Source organism: Sorex araneus, chromosome 9 (genome assembly GCF_027595985.1).
Source record: "Sorex araneus isolate mSorAra2 chromosome 9, mSorAra2.pri, whole genome shotgun sequence".
NCBI classification, from domain to species: domain Eukaryota; kingdom Metazoa; phylum Chordata; class Mammalia; order Eulipotyphla; family Soricidae; genus Sorex; species Sorex araneus.
In genome coordinates, this window is record NC_073310.1 from 10,583,945 (window position 1) to 10,599,263 (window position 15,319).

Consider the following 15,319-nt stretch of genomic DNA (forward strand, 5'->3'; position numbering starts at 1 on the left):
GGGTCTGCCGCATGCAAGGTAGGCACCTACCTGCTATCCTAGTGCTTTGGCCGGGTTTTTGTTTGTTCAATTATTTTTGTTTGTTTCTTGGGCCACACAAGGTTACTAAAGGTGCTGAGAGCTTACTCCTCATTCAGGAAACACTCCTGGCAGGGCTCTGGGTACCACATGAGGTGCCAAGGTACCAAACATACCAGCTTGTACTACTGCTTTAGTTCCCGGTCCTCTGAACTTGCAGGGACAACACTGAAGATAAAAATTGGATATTGGGGGTCAGAGCAATAGTACAACGTGTAGGGTGCTTGTCTTACATGTTGCCTACCAGGGTTCCATTCACACCATCTCATCTGGTCCCCTGAGCACCACCAATAGTGGTTCCTGAGCATTGCTGGGGATGGCCCAAAAACCTGTTAATTTTTTTTTTTTTAAAGTTGAACATGGGGGGGGGGGTGCTGGAGCGATAGCACAGTGGGTAGGGTGTTTGCACTCGGCCGACCCGGTTCCAATCCCAGCATCCCATATGGTCCCCTGAGCACCGCCAGAGGTGATTCCTGAGTGCATGAGCCAGGAGTGACCTCTGTGCATCGCTGGGTGTGACCCAAAAAAACAAAACAAAACAAAACAAGTTGAACATCAGGGGACTGGAGCAATAGCACAGCACAGCGGTAGGGCCTTTGACCTTGCACACAACCGACTCAGGTTCAATTCCCAGCATCCCGTATGGTCCCCTGAGCACCGCCAGGAGTAATTCCTGAGTGCAGAGCCAGAAGTAACCCCCACGCCCCCTCAAAAATGTTGAATACCAAGCAAAGCTTACAATGCAAGGACATTATTTTTAAGCCAATTATTTAAGGGAGCAGAGAACACAGCAGCTGAAAGCCTTTTGTGTGCAACTCCCAGGTGCCCTCGCAAGACATCGGGCTGACTCCTGTGTGGTATGTTTGGAAAACCAAAAAATACACGAACGCAAACACACTTAACTGAGATCTTGCACTGCAAGCATGACAATAAAAACGTTTTTACTCAAGGGCTACTTATTACTTACACCACATTTCGATTGCTCTCTTTTTAAACAGAATTATTCAGTCTCCGTAGAGACTGTCAAAAATTGCCAATGCCGACTATATTTCAAGTCGTCATGGCGGGGTATTGGGAAAAGTTTTCAATTAGCAATAATCGCGCCTCGGATAAACCTCATTGGCTACGATACTGCCACTGCGCAAAGCTGGAGAACTGAGCTACACGCCCCATTCCCCCAACGACGCCAACCGCCTTTTCAGTGAGGGTGAGCGCCCGCTGGCACGTTCGTCAATACGGCTTCCTTTCATTCGAGCAGTTACATTCAAGGCCCCTCTGTACCAGAGATGTGTCGTTATTGATCAACTTGTGTCCAACACGGAGATTTTGGACCCGCGGGAGGACATTCGCTGGGGATGCTGGGGAATCGCATGCAAATCATCATGACGTCACAGACGAGCTCGTTGCGCTTCCTATTTAAAGTCACTGAGCGGCGGGGGTAAACCGGAACGTGTAAAAAAATCACGGAACGGGAAGAGGAGCAGCTGTAAATAACCGTGGAGAAATGCAAAAATGGTCAGGTAAGAGACGGCAAAAATGAAAATAGTGTAAACTTTAGAGTTCTTAATCCGGGTAGCAAATACTGCTGAAATAAGACTGACATCCAGCACGTATTCACGAGACACAAAGCAAATGCCACAGGAAGTGCTACAGTAATCTTAGCTAGTATTAAGAATAGCTTTTTTTTTCAAGACAGAATTATTCAGTCTCCGTAGAGACTGTCAAAAATTGCCAATGCCGACTATATTTCAAGTCGTCACGGCGGGGTATTGGGAAAAGTTTTCAATTAGCAATAATCGCGCCTCGGATAAACCTCATTGGCTACGATACTGCCACTGCGCAAAGCTACCGAACCTACCCCCTGCGCATCATTCCCAGTGAGCGAGGCTCCTATTACAGAAAGGCGTGTTTGCGTGCGCGCGACAAACCCTCGACCCTTGCTTGATTAGAGATGATAAAATCATACCGCGACTTCGGCGGGAGGTGCGGGACGTTTCCGACGACTCAACTGTCGGCTTTCAGTGCGCCGCGTTTGGTTGAGGATGAAGCGGGGCATCATGGGAGGCAATGCTAATAGCTCGGAGAATGAGTTGGGCGGAGAAAGGGGGTTGGACGGTGCGCTGGACTCCCTGGATCGCCAAGCACTTGTCTCTTCAACAGTTCAGTTTGGCTTTATTTTGGCTTTCGAGTCGCACCCTACAGTGTTTCGGAGCTATTTGCTTGGGGCGGCGGGGGGGGGGGGGGCGTGATGTGGTCCGTGCAGTACCAGGGATCGAACCTAGGGCTCCCGCATGCAAAGCCTGTGCTCCAGTCCTTTAAGTCATTATCCTGTACCCCCGTCATTTAGTTTTTTGGGTCGCACCGTCAGTTTATTCCAGGAATCACTACTGATGGATTCGGGGGCCCTTATGGGGTGCTGGGGATTGAAACCGGGGCGGGCACGTGCAAGGCAAGGGCCCTAGCCGCTGCTGGCCTCACCCCTCCCCTTTTAAAACATTGTACTAGTTTTTTTTTTTAATGTGATATATATCACATGAAACATATATATAATATATACACATATATGTATAACATATATATGCATTATGCATACATATATGCACACATATGTATATATGCTATGTATATGTTGTGTATATATACATATTTACATATACATACACACACACACACACACACACACGGGGCCTGAGAGACAGTATTCCAGAATTTGACACCCGCCCCACCCTCCTCAGCCCTCCATCTTCAACTACTTTCCTCGAAGGCCCATCTGGAGTGATCCCTAAACCCTGGGCAAAACCAAAACAAAAATAAAAACATTGTAACTTTCCTTCTCTCTAAATCCAGAACCAACTTAGATTCCTAAACTGAAACTTTGTAGCCATTAAACATTCTCTTTCCTTTCCCGGGTCTGCTCTATGCTACTTTTTATTGTTGTTTTGTTTTGGAGCCAGGCCTAGTGACCCTCAAGGGTTACTCCTGGCTCTGTGCTCAGGAATCACTCCCCGTGTGTTTGGGGGAGATATGGGGTGCTGGGGATCAAACCTTGGCCGCCATGTGCAAGGCAAGCACCTTACCCCCCTGTGACCTATCTCTCCAGACTTTCAAGGAAAGCATGCTTCATCATCTCTTCTTATGCACTCCCGAATTTTCCATTTTATAGGTAACAAATAAAAACAACTTATTTTTTTGGGACTTAAACCATAGTGTCCTGTATTTCCCACCAGGCTCCATTAATGATGCTAATTTCACTCAAAGAACTGGAGAAGTATCACTGTATCACTGTCATCCTGTTGTTCTTTGATTTACTCGAGCGGGCACCAGTAATGTCTCTATTACACTCAGCCCTGAGATTTTATTTTATTTTATTTATTTATTTTGGTTTTTGGGTCACACCTGGCGATGCACAGGGGTTACTCCTGGCTCTGCACTCAGGAATTACTCCTGACGGTGCTCAGGGGACCATATGGGATGCTGGGATTTGAACCCGGGTCGGCCGCGTGCAAGGCAAACGCCCTACCCGCTATGCTATCACTCCAGCCCCCACAGCCCTGAGATTTTAGCAGCCTCTCCTTACTCTTCTTTCCCAACGATGGGAGGCTCTTTCAGGGTCAGGGGAATGACACCTATCATTACTGTTTTTGGCATATCGAATACGCCACCAGCTTATTACCTGCCTTACCAGGCTCTGTTGCCAGATACTCTCAGTAGCTTGCCGGCTCTCTTAGTGGAATATATATATCTGTTACTGTATTTGGGGTATGAATATGCCACGGGGAGTGTGCCAGGCTACATTTGTATACATTGTATACATTTGTATACTATAGGAGTAGTATACATTTGAAATTATTATTTGAGGGGAGGGACTAAACAGGAGGTGATTTGGGGACCATGTGGTGCCTGAGGATCAAACCCTGGCTTCTAGCATACTACGCATGTGCGCAGCCATGGACCCTTGAGTTAAAAGAAAAATTTTTGATCTTTTGGATTTTGGGACACAATCAGAGTGCTCAGAACCTACTCCTGACTTTGTCCTCAGATGCCAGTTCATGAGTGGCCGTGGTGGTCCCTGGGATAGAACCTGGGTTGGCTACAAAACACCGTACCGCTTTTTTTTTTTTTTAAGTAAATAGATTTTATTCAGAGGTTTCTGAGGGAGGGAGGAAGGGATAAGTGGGAGAGAGAAATAGTAAGAATAACACGCTCAAGGGAGAACACGGGCTTCTCCAAGGGTGGAGGAAACCCCTACACATAACTGAGCTTTAGACACAGAAGTACGAAAGCATGAAAGAACACATCTCAAGAGGGGAGATGCAGGCGACACATGTGCTCGGCCACGTACCTCTTTTTTTTTTTTTGGCTTTTTGGGTTTACTCACGGCTTACTCCTGGCTCTGCACTCAGGAATCACTCCTGGCGGTGCTCGGGGGACCCTATGGGATGCTGGAAATTGAACCCGGGTCGGCCGCGTGCAAGGCAAATGCCCTACCTGCTGTACTATCGCTCCAGTCCCAGCGTACCTCTTCTACTAGCTCTTTGAACCTGAATTTGAAATGTTTTGTTTTGGGGTCACACACAGTAGTGCTCAGGGTTGGCTTCTGGCTCTGGGATCACTCCTGGAAGTGCTTGGAGGTCTTTATGGGGTGCTGGGGCTCAAACCTGGTTGGCTGCATGAAAGATAAAGCACCCTGCCTTCTGAATACCTCTCCAGTCCCCGTCCCCCATCTTTTTTTTTTTTTTTTAGGTGGCAAAGGGATCAAATCCAGGACCTCAGATGTGCCCGTGACGCTCTACTGCTGAGCTACATTCAGAACCTGATTAGGTTCTCGGCCATAAATCGATGTCTCATTTAGGCAATGTTAGAAAATAGCTGTTCTCACATTAGAAACAACTGAGACGGGCTGGAGCGATAGCACAGCGGGGAGGGCGTTTGCCTTGCATGAGGCCAACCCGGGTTTGATTCGCAGCATCCCATAGGGTCTCCCAAGCACTGCCAGGAATGATTCCTGAGTGCAAAACCAGGAGTAACCCCTGAGCATCGCGGGTGTGACCCAAAATGAAACAAAAAGAAAGAAAGAAAGAAAGAAAGAAAGAAAGAAAGAAAGAAAGAAAGAAAGAAAGAAAGAAAGAAAGAAAGAAAGAAAGAAAGAAAGAAAGAAAGAAAGAAAGAAAGAACTGAGTTTACAAAGGGACCCAATTCACAGGCATCTCTCCTGGCCACTGAAGTTAGCAGCTTCAGGAATGAAATCTGAGTATTGGAAGTTTTTTTTTTTGCTTTTTTTTTTTTGGGGGGGGGTCACACCCAGCGATGCTCAGGGGTCACTCCTGGCTCATGCACTCAGGAATTACTCCTGGCGGTGCTCTGGGGACCATATGGGATGCTGGGATTCGAACCCGGGTTGGCCGCGTGCAAGGCATACGCCCTCCCCGTTGTGCTATCACTCCAGGCCCGAGTATTGGAGTTGTTTTTTCCTTTTTTCTTTTTCTTTTTGGATCACACCCGGCGATGCACAGGGGTTACTCCTGGCTCTGCACTCAGGAATTACCCCTGGCGGTGCTAGGGGACCATATGGGATGCTGGGATTCGAACCCGGGTCGGCTGTTTGCAAGGCAAACGCCCTACCCGCTGTGCTATTGCTCCAGCCCCCAATAATAATTTTTTTAAAAAGAACTAAATAAGAATGTGTACATATATATGGAATTTAATTACATCTCTGTGAATGGAAAAGCTCTTAAACAATTTTTATTTATTTTGGGGCCACACCAAGCGGTGCTCAGGGGTTACTCCTGACCCTGCATTCAGGAATTACTCCTGGTGAGCTTGTGAGACCCGATGGAATGCGAGGGGTCGAACCCAGGTTGGCTGCGTGCGAAGCAAAAGCCCAACCCACTGTAACATCTCTCCAGCAAAAACTCTTTTTTTTTTTTTAAGCTCTATATTGAGACAGTGAATTTCTAAATTAGTGCTGTCTAACTGGAGCATAATCCAAGCACTTCTCTCGCAAAAAAAAAAAAAAAGCGGATTTATTTGTTTCCCCGAGAGCACTTTGCAAACCCAAAACTTGAGAATGAGAGAAAGGGGGCACTATCGGATAACCCGGCTCCCTCGCGCTGGCACTGGAGGACTGTGGGATCTGTAGTTCCCCCCTGCTGCATATTCGTTTCCCGAACTACAACTCCCAAAATGCAATTGTAGCCTAGTCAGTCTCCCTGTCCGGCGTGAAGTGTCCCTTAAACAGTGCAAGGTAAGTGTGTTCTATGGGGGTTGCAGATTTCTAGAAGTTGGGGATTGCTCCCAAGGGATTTCGTGTCTCCTCGTTGCCCTTTCGTGAGACCAGCCAGGGAGCAGCTGTTTCAACAGAGCTTGTTTGCTGCAGCGTTTGCAGAGTCCTTTGGTTTCAGGAATCCGGACAGTGTTATTTGTCTTGCTGCTCACGTGCTGCTGTGGAATGTCAAGGAGAAATCAGGGGTCCCCAACCTCGATCCGCAAAGCCAAGCACAACATCGTGTTCCCTCGAGACTTTCTGCGTTATATCAAGTGCTATGACAGCCTTGTTTTCGCATCTAGAGAGGCGGACGCGCAGAGTAGAACGTCTCGTCTCATCAGGTCTTGGTGCTCTTTGCCCTGCCCAAGAGGCAGCGTTTGTAAGGGAGGGTCAGCTAAGAGAATATGGAGGAAATAAAAAATTTTTTTTCAGTGTGTGCTTAATTACATGGCAAACATTTTGGAAGGCCTGAAAAGTCTAAGAAACAAATTCTTCAATGTCACACTTCAAACATGCTTATGAAGAATTTAAGATATGATTAGTTTTTGGGTTTTTTTTTTTTTTGCTTTTTTGGGTCACACCTGGCGATGCACAGGGGTCACTCCTGGCTCATGCACTCAGGAATCACCCCTGGCGGTGTTCAGGGGACCACATGGGATGCTGGGAATAGAACCAGGGTCGGCTACATGCAAGGCAAACGCCCTACCCGCTGTGCTATCGCTCCAGCCCCTGGGTTTTATTTTTGTTCCGCACCTGGCTGCTCAGGACTTACTCCTGGCAGGGCTCAGGGAATTATTCAGGGTGCTGGGGGTCAAACCTCGTCAACCACACGCTGGGCAGGTGTCCTACCCTCTGGTATTATGTCTCTGGCTGAAGATATGCTGGTTTAAGTTTTTCTTTTCTTTTTTTTTTTTTGGGGGGGGGGGTCTGTGCTCAGGGATCACTCCTGGCAGGCTCAGGCAGCCATATGGGACGCCAGGGATCAAACCTGGGTCAGCTGTGTGCAAGGCAAGCGCCCTGCCGGCTGTACTATCCTCGCTCCAGAGTAGATATATGAAACTCACAGTCCCTCCGAGAGTGTATTAAATAAAAACATAAACATATTCATCTTCTAGGGACAGTTTATTTTTTATTTTTTTATTTTTTGCTTTTTGGGTCACACCCAGCGATGCTCAGGGGTTACTCCTGGCTTTGCACTCAGGAATTACTCCTGGCAGTGCTTGGGGGACCATATGGGATGCCGGGGATCGAATCCGGGTCGGCCGCGTGCAAGGCAAACGCCCTACCCGCTGTGCTATCGCTTTCTAGGGACAGTTTAGATGTAGTCATTGATGGAATAAAGAGCTGGTTAAGAGTTTTAAAGGAGGGGCTGGAGCAATAGCACAGCAGGCAGGGCGTTTGCCTTGCACATAGCCGACCCAGGTGGGTTCGATGCCCAGCATCCCATATGTCCCCCAAGCACCGCCAGGGGTAATTCCTGAGTGCAGAGCCAGGAGTAACCCCTGAGCATCTCTGGGTGTGACCCAAAAAGCCAAAAAAAAGAGAGAGATTTAAAAGATACTGGCATAGACCTGGGTTTGATCCCTGGTACTACATGGTCCCTTTGGCACTGCCAGGAGTGACACAGAGCGGGGAATAGCACCTGGGCACCACTGGGTATGCCTCAAAACCCACCTCCAATAAAATACAAGGCCCACATATTCCCGCTGTTAGGCTTCAAATCTGAAAATCCCCTCCACATTTTTCTTTTGGGTGGGAATTTATCTGGGTGAGTGTGTTTGTGCCTGGGATTAGTCCTGGGTCTCAAACACAGGAATCACGTATTGTACACTGAGTTCTATCTCCCACCCCTGCAATTGATTGGTGACCAAACTGTCCTGCTGAGCTGTGCAGCGCTAGGATGGAAGGAGGGGCAGCATGGCTGAAAGGCACCCGGCGAGGCACAGGGGTCACTCCTGGCTCTGCACTCAGGAATTACTCCCGGCGGTGCTCGGGGACCCTATGGGATGCTGGGAATCGAACCTGGGTCAGCTGCGTTCAAGGCAAACGCCCTCCCCGCTGTGCTATCGCTCTGGCCCCCTTACGAGCTCTATCTCTCCCTAGGATGACCATGAGTTTTGTGCCGACTCTGAGAACCCCACGCGGCCGCTGGCTGGTGCACGTCAGCCGGCAGTGTTCACACGGATCCCACGGGCTGTTTGTGCCCCCCAGTTCTCCTCCAGACCCCGAGAAAGTCAAAGAGTTGCAGCGCTTCATCACGCTTTCCAAGAGACTCCTCGTGATGACCGGGGCGGGGGTCTCCACGGAGTCGGGGATCCCGGACTACAGGTCGGAAAAGGTGGGCCTCTACGCCCGCACCGACCGGCGGCCCATCGAGCACCGGGATTTCATCCGGAGCGCACCCATCCGCCAGCGGTACTGGGCGAGGAACTTTGTGGGCTGGCCTCAGTTCTCCTCCCACCAGCCGAACCCCGCGCACCGGGCGCTGAGCCAGTGGGAGCGACTTGGGAAGCTGTACTGGTTGGTGACCCAGAATGTGGACGCCTTGCACACCAAGGCGGGAACTCAGCGCCTGACGGAGCTCCATGGATGCATGCACAGGTGCAGGCTGGGCCGAGCTGTCTGCGCACACGCGTGCGCGCACGCGCGCGCGCACACACACACACACACACACACACACACACACCCCGAAGTATAAGACTGGCTATGGTTACACAACACACACATACACACAAACACCGGAAGTGCAGGACTGGCTATGGTCACACAACACACACACACAGGAAGTGCAGGACTGGCTATGGTCTCACACACACACACACACACACCGGAAGTGCGGGACTGGCTATGTTCTCTCTCTCACACACACACACATACCGGAAGTGGGACTGGCTATGGTCTCTCTCTCTCTCTCTCTCTCTCTCTCTCTCTCTCTCTCTCACACACACACACACACACACACATCAGAAGTGCAGGACTGGCTATGGTCTCTCTCTCTCTCTCTCTCTCTCTCTCACACACACACACACACACACACACACACACACACACACACACACCGGAAGCGGGACTGGCTATGGTCTCTCTCTCTTTCACACACACACACACACACAACTGGAAGTGCAAGACTGGCTATGGTCTCACACACACACACACACACACACACTGGCTATGGTCTTCGTTGGGCTTGAGAAAAGGGTTCAGGATCCAGTATTTTTCCCCCCTTTTTGGTGGATGCATCCCAGTAGACTGAGTGAGGGAGTAGGGAAGGGAAAATGGGGATGGGCTGAACACCCGGGAAGGTGATGTTCATAAGGTGCTCACTGCTTTGGATAGCTAGGACTCAATCCTGAGCTCCCCTGGGCAATCTGAAGAGCTTGCCTTGGGGTTGTGCCACTTAAGCATCAAGGAAGATTGGGTGTTTAGCCACCAACTCCTATCCCTTAGGGTTGAAGGACACTCTTGGGAGGAAATGGGCTCCTTAATACCGACTCTAATTCTCATTAGGGTCAAGAAGAGTCTCAGAAGACAAAGACTGGGGGGCTGGAGTGATAGCACAGCGGGTAGGGCGTTTGCCTTGCACGCAGCCAACCCAGGTTCGATTCCCAGCATCCCATATGGTTCCTTGAGCACCACCAGGAGTAATTCCTGAGTGCAGAGCCAGGAGTAACCCCTGTGCATCACCGGGTGTGACCCAAAAAGCAGAACAAAACAAAACAAAACAAAAAAACGAAGACAAACAGTGGGGCCCGATAGTACATGGGTAAGGTGCTTGCCTTGCATGTGGCCGACTCAGGTTCGGTCCCTGGCACCACTTCTGGTCCCCTGAGCCCGCCAGGAGTGATCCCTGAGTGTAGAGCCGGGAGCAAACCCTGAGCACAGCTGGGTGTGGCTCCCAAACAAAAAAGATAAACAGGGCGGGAGGTGGGGGAGTCAGGGAAGTAACCTGAAGGGCTGGGGTTCCTACTTTGGGGGCCAGGCTGTTCTCGGGGGCTGCTCCTGCACTCAGGAGTGAGCCCGGCTTAGCTGGCCTTTACTCATCACCCCAGTGGCTCCGGAGCACATGCCTTGCACGAGGGAGCCCGAGAGGCGCAGGGTACTGGCAGCGGGTGTGCTGGGTTGCTAGAGCGTCCCGGGGAGTAGCTGTGCAGACACGGTGCAGCGCGGCACGGCCTATCTGCGAGTGCGTTGGAAACGGTCAGCTGCACTGTGACAGAATGAACACCTGTCCGCTGTGGCCCTTCCCCACTTCATCCTGGGGGTCGCTCCAGCAGTGCTTAGGGGTCCACTGCGGTGTGAGAGGCTCAGCCAACTTAAGCTGTCTCTTGAGCCCTTTTTCCTTTTGGTGGCGCGTATACCCAGCAGTTACTCCTAGCCCAATGCTCCTACCTCACGACCGGTGGTGCTCAGAGCACCGTATGCAGTGCCGGGGATCGAACCAGAGTTGGCTGCGTGCAAAGCAAGAGCAGTAGCCCCTGGACTGTCTTCTCACCCTGGCTGTTTCTGCTTTCTGTGGGGGTGGTCCCAGGGATGGGACTCGGGCGTGACTCAGAGGAATGCACTCTATCACTGAACCCCAGCCCTAGCCCCCCCAAAAAAAACTTTTCGTCAAGACAGAGCTTGAGACGGGCTTGGGTGTGACCGGGCAGAGTGGGGAAAAGAGGGTGCACTGCAGGGAACCTACCGGTTCCAGGAGTCTTCTTTGAGGCGACTAGAAGGAAGCCAGCCTGGAAAAGGTTAGACCCAGAGCACTGGAAGCATCTGAAAACCAGGTCGTGCAGTTTGAGTCTGCTGTGACCTAAATAATCATTAGTGGTTTCTGAGCAAGAGAACAATATGATAAAAATAGCAGTTGAGGAGGGCTAGACAGGATTAGAGCGAGTGACTCAGGGAGGTCAGTCTGAAGGACTCAGACTAGTGTGTCAGGGAGTGAGAGGGAATGATGGCTGTGGGCCAAGAGCCCAATGTTTTCCTTTCTTTCTGTACTGGAGGTCGAACCCAGGGCCTTACGTACGGGGCAAGTGCTGTACCACTGAGCCACATCCCTAGTACCCCCAATACAGCAGTTTTTCAGATGAACATTCAGACATGCGCAGAAGTGGTCCAGGGTTCTCCATTGTGGCATCACCCAGGTTCCAAGACTGGATCAAGCCCACTTATTCCAATTTGAGTCTCATCTGGCAGTGCTCAGGGCTTCTGCCTGGCTCTGTGGACAGGGATCATTCTTGGCAAGGCTCAGGGGGCCATATAGGATGCCGGGAATCAAACCTGGGTCAGAAATGTGCAGGGCAAGTGCTGTACTCTCCGCTGTACTCTCTGGCCTGGACTTTGTCCCTTTTTCTATTATTATGTTTGTTTTTTTTTTTTTAAACTGAAGCAGGGGTGGGATTAGTGGTTTATTTTTATTTTTTTGCTTTTGGGTCACACCCGGTGATGCACAGGGCTTATTCCTGGCTCACGCACTCAGGAATGACTCCTGGCGGTGCTCAGGGGACCATATGGGATGCTGGGAATTGAACCTGGGTCAGCCGCGTGCAAGGCAAACGCCCTACCCGCTGTGCTATTGCTCCAGCCCCTATTATTATGGTTTTAATAGATTTGGGGACCAAACTTTCTGTGCTTGGGTGGTACCCTGGGAGCCATGGGGTACAGGAGACTTAATCGTGGGGATCCTGCTTGGCCCTTTCTCTTCCTGCCTCTGAAATATATTCTTTGGTTCGGGGGGACAGCTGGTGTAATTCTCTGCAGGGCTGGGAGCAGAAGGAAGGGGAGCAACTGGGTGACGGCTCAAGAGGTCCCGGGAAGAGACTCCTGGAGCCGAACACTGGGTGTCGGGAAAGCTGGGGTGCCGACAGTGGTGCAGGGGGCCGGGGACTTCGGCAGCTGGCTGAGGGGGGTCCCGCTTGGGTTCCAGGGTCCTCTGCCTGGCCTGTGGCGAACAGACGAGGCGCGAGGTGCTGCAGGCGCGCTTTGAGGCCCTGAACCCCACCTGGAGCGCCGAGGCCCACGGCCTGGCCCCCGACGGCGACGTCTTCCTCACCGAGGAGCAGGTGCGGCGCTTCCGGGTGGCGCCGTGCGCGCGGTGCGGGGGGCCCCTGAAGCCGGACGTGGTGTTCTTCGGGGACACGGTGCAGCGGGACACGGTGGACTTCGTGCACAGGCGCGTGAGAGAGGCCGACTCGCTGCTGGTGGTGGGCTCGTCCCTGCAGGTACCCCGGGCGGGAGTGGCAGGGAGAGGTAGTAGGGGGGTGCTCCTCCCAGGGGGCTCGCGCTGGGCGCCCCCAGAGCACCAGCTGACCAGCGTCTCCTGCTCGGGCAGGTGTACTCTGGGTACAGGTTCATCCTCACTGCCCGGGAGCACAAGCTCCCCATCGCCATCCTGAACATCGGGCCCACGCGGTCGGATGCGCTGGCCTGCCTGAAGCTGGACTCCCGCTGCGGGGAGCTGCTGCCCCTGATCGACGCGCGCTGACCGCGGCCACTTGCTCCTGCGCCCCCGACGGGCCCGCCCTGCCCGCCGCCGCTCCAGGTACCTGCCCTTGCTGCCCTGGCAGAGCGCGTCCCGCATCTTCTTTCCCTTTTGGTTCTTCGCCTGGGGGCCACACCTGGTGATACTCGGAGGTCACTCCCGGTGGGGCTCCGGGGACCATCCAGGAGGCCGGCCGGGGATTGAACCTAGGTCAGCCACGTGCAAGGCAAGCGCCCTGACTGCTGTCTCTCTCCTCCCATGTCCTGGTTTCCAGTTGATGGGGTGGAGTGGGGCACACTGACCAAATCTGAAAATGCTTTTATTTTTTTCGGGTGGGACAGGGCCACTCCTGGTGGTGACAGTGGCTAGACGGGTGGTGCCCATAGGTACAGGGGATCAAACCAGGGTCTCAGACACACAAAGCAAGTGCTGTAACAGCGCCACATCCCCAGACCTTTAATTAATTAAAAAAAATATAAAGCTGGAGAGATAGTACAGCGGGTATAAGGCTTGTAGGTGACCCGGGTTCGATTCCCAGCACCCCCTGCAGTGCCGAGTCCTGTCAGGAGTGATCCCTAAACACAGCTGGGTGTGGCCCCAAAATGAAACAAAGAAACTGATCTGCATTATTAGATTCAGGTATAGAGTGAATCATTGAGTCATCATGTTGCATTCCTAAGATGAATATGTTATACCTCAATAAAACAATTCTGGTTTAAATCTTACTCTTTACAAAAATTTAATCAAGGGCCTGTACTATCACCGATAGTACAGCGGGTGAAGGCACTTACTTGCCTTTCAACCTTGCAGCTGAGCCTATTTTGATCCCTTGGCACCAAATACAGCATCCCAAGCACCCCCAGGAGTGACCCCTAAGCCCAGAGCCAGGAATAAGCCCTGAGCACAGCTGGTTGTGGCGACCCAAAAAAACAAATAAGATCAAACTGACCGTTTTGGGATCTTCTGTGGGTCTTAGGGGGCAGGGAGAGGGTCACATGTGTTGCTCAGGGCTTATTCCCAGCTCAGTGTTCAGGGTTTGGGACTTCACGGACTTGGTGCTGGGTGTGGAAACCGGACCAGCAGTGTGTAAAGCTAGGGCTCTGAACACACTCATGGCGTTCCATCACACCCTACTATCACATAACAATATTTAGTGAGCATCTTTTTTTCCCTTTTTTGTCTTTTGGGTCACACCCAGCAATGCCCAGGGGTTACTCCTGGTTCTGCACTCAGGAATTACTCCTGGCAGTGCTTGGGGGACCATATGGGATGCCAGGGATTGAACCCGGGTTGGTCACGTGCGAGGGATATGCCCTACCCGATGTACTATCACTCCGGTCCTGAGCACCTTTAAATGAGCTCAATGTTGAGGGGGCTGGGGGTGCGTCTGCCCCACTCCACTTGAGGCTGACACTTCCAGAGCCTTGTTTCATTTGCTTCCAGATCCCTCCGGATTCCTCCTGTTCGCCTCTAATGGAAGCTCACGGAGCACCGCCTGCTCAGGGCGGTGAACTACCCTCTCTCCCGTGCCGGCCCTGAGTTCAGATCCTCAGGCTGATGAAATCTGCTACTCCCCGAGAAAGGGTTTTTCAAAGCAGCAGTTCCTCTGGACAGGAAACTGCTTTTATTTCCTCTTTATCTCACCAGGTCGAAGAAAAGGCCCAGGAAACCCATGCCAGAATACTCTCTGGAGTGCTAACCTGAGAGTCTCCTGAAAGGCTGGGGAGGCAGGGCGGGAGGGGAGAAGGAAGTCGAATCAATTTACAGTTGCAAAGGGCTCGGGGTCTAACTGGACCATTTTGATGCTGCTGATAAGATGAGCACTAAGGATGACTTTTATTTTTTTAATTGCCCAAGGAATAAAAGAATTGTTTCCTACTTGCCTACTAGAAAGGTGGGCTGTGTTGTTTATGTTCTCTCTGCAGCCAGTTCAGAGAGAGCGGAGCTTGATGACACGGTTCTCTGAGGAGTTCTGCTTCATTTCAGCTGACGGAATGAGATACCTGCCTGGAACCCGGTCTGTAGAGAGGAAACTGAATCCCCCAGGGGGGTTCTTAAATTGATTTGTTTCTGCTGAGAGAAGCAGCAAGGCTCGTTGGATTCCTTCTTCAGCAGAAAGAATCACTGTCCCAGGCTAGAGAGCTTCCTGCACAATCTGATCAGAAAGTGAAGCAGAGAGGAGAATCCCATCCTATTCCGGGGCGTCTTTTGTCTAAAACCAGGACAAGCAATTCCGAGCTCATCCCGCCGCTGCCTAGGAAGCAGATTTCAGTGAACAGGGATCGTCCAAGATCTTGAAACACAAGTTCTTTTCACCTACTTTGCTGTGCATTTTGCTCAGTCCTTAACTCTGAAACAGTAGCCAGCTGTAAGTCACATTCTGACTTTTTGACTTTTTTTTTTCAGGCACAGATCCTAAAGGGCTTTGAATTAGATTTTGCTCAAGTACCCAAAGTCATTACCATAATTATAGTCCAATAGGGATCTTGTAAATATCAAGCCATTCT

At 51.3% G+C, this 15,319-nt stretch overlaps 1 protein-coding gene and 2 non-coding genes across 5 annotated transcripts; 1 reads left to right on the top strand and 2 right to left on the bottom strand.

Annotated features, from left to right (window-relative positions):
* Positions 1-1,086: 1,086 nt before the first annotated feature.
* LOC129398951 (U4 spliceosomal RNA) lies at positions 1,087-1,227 on the bottom strand. The gene has a single exon (XR_008626812.1). It is a non-coding gene; the product is annotated as a U4 spliceosomal RNA (small nuclear RNA).
* A 291-nt stretch (positions 1,228-1,518) lies between these two features.
* On the top strand, positions 1,519-14,659 carry SIRT4 (sirtuin 4). Of its 3 annotated transcripts, none has more exons than XM_055147165.1 (5): positions 1,519-1,598; positions 8,447-8,944; positions 12,258-12,552; positions 12,663-12,872; positions 14,256-14,659. In XM_055147165.1, the coding sequence occupies exons 1-4, from the start codon at positions 1,591-1,593 to the stop codon at positions 12,813-12,815; spliced, it is 954 nt and encodes a 317-aa protein (XP_055003140.1). In that variant the 5' UTR covers positions 1,519-1,590; the 3' UTR covers positions 12,816-12,872; positions 14,256-14,659. The 3 variants fall into 3 exon arrangements, with proteins under 3 accessions (XP_055003140.1, XP_055003141.1, XP_004611277.1); XM_004611220.2 differs by lacking the exon at positions 1,519-1,598 and adding an exon at positions 6,208-6,322; XM_055147166.1 differs by lacking the exon at positions 14,256-14,659 and having other exon boundaries at positions 12,258-12,503; positions 12,663-12,866.
* Positions 1,785-1,925, bottom strand: LOC129398952 (U4 spliceosomal RNA). The gene has a single exon (XR_008626813.1). It is a non-coding gene; the product is annotated as a U4 spliceosomal RNA (small nuclear RNA).
* Positions 14,660-15,319: the final 660 nt, after the last annotated feature.

What these genes read in the sequence shown, in the direction of transcription:
- SIRT4 (XM_055147165.1), top strand. An exon ending in CTCCATGGATGCATGCACAG is followed by an intron (nt 8,945 to 12,257) that starts GTGCAGGCTGGG and finishes CTTGGGTTCCAG; the next exon opens with GGTCCTCTGCCTGGCCTGTG. An exon ending in TGGTGGGCTCGTCCCTGCAG is followed by an intron (nt 12,553 to 12,662) that starts GTACCCCGGGCG and finishes CTGCTCGGGCAG; the next exon opens with GTGTACTCTGGGTACAGGTT.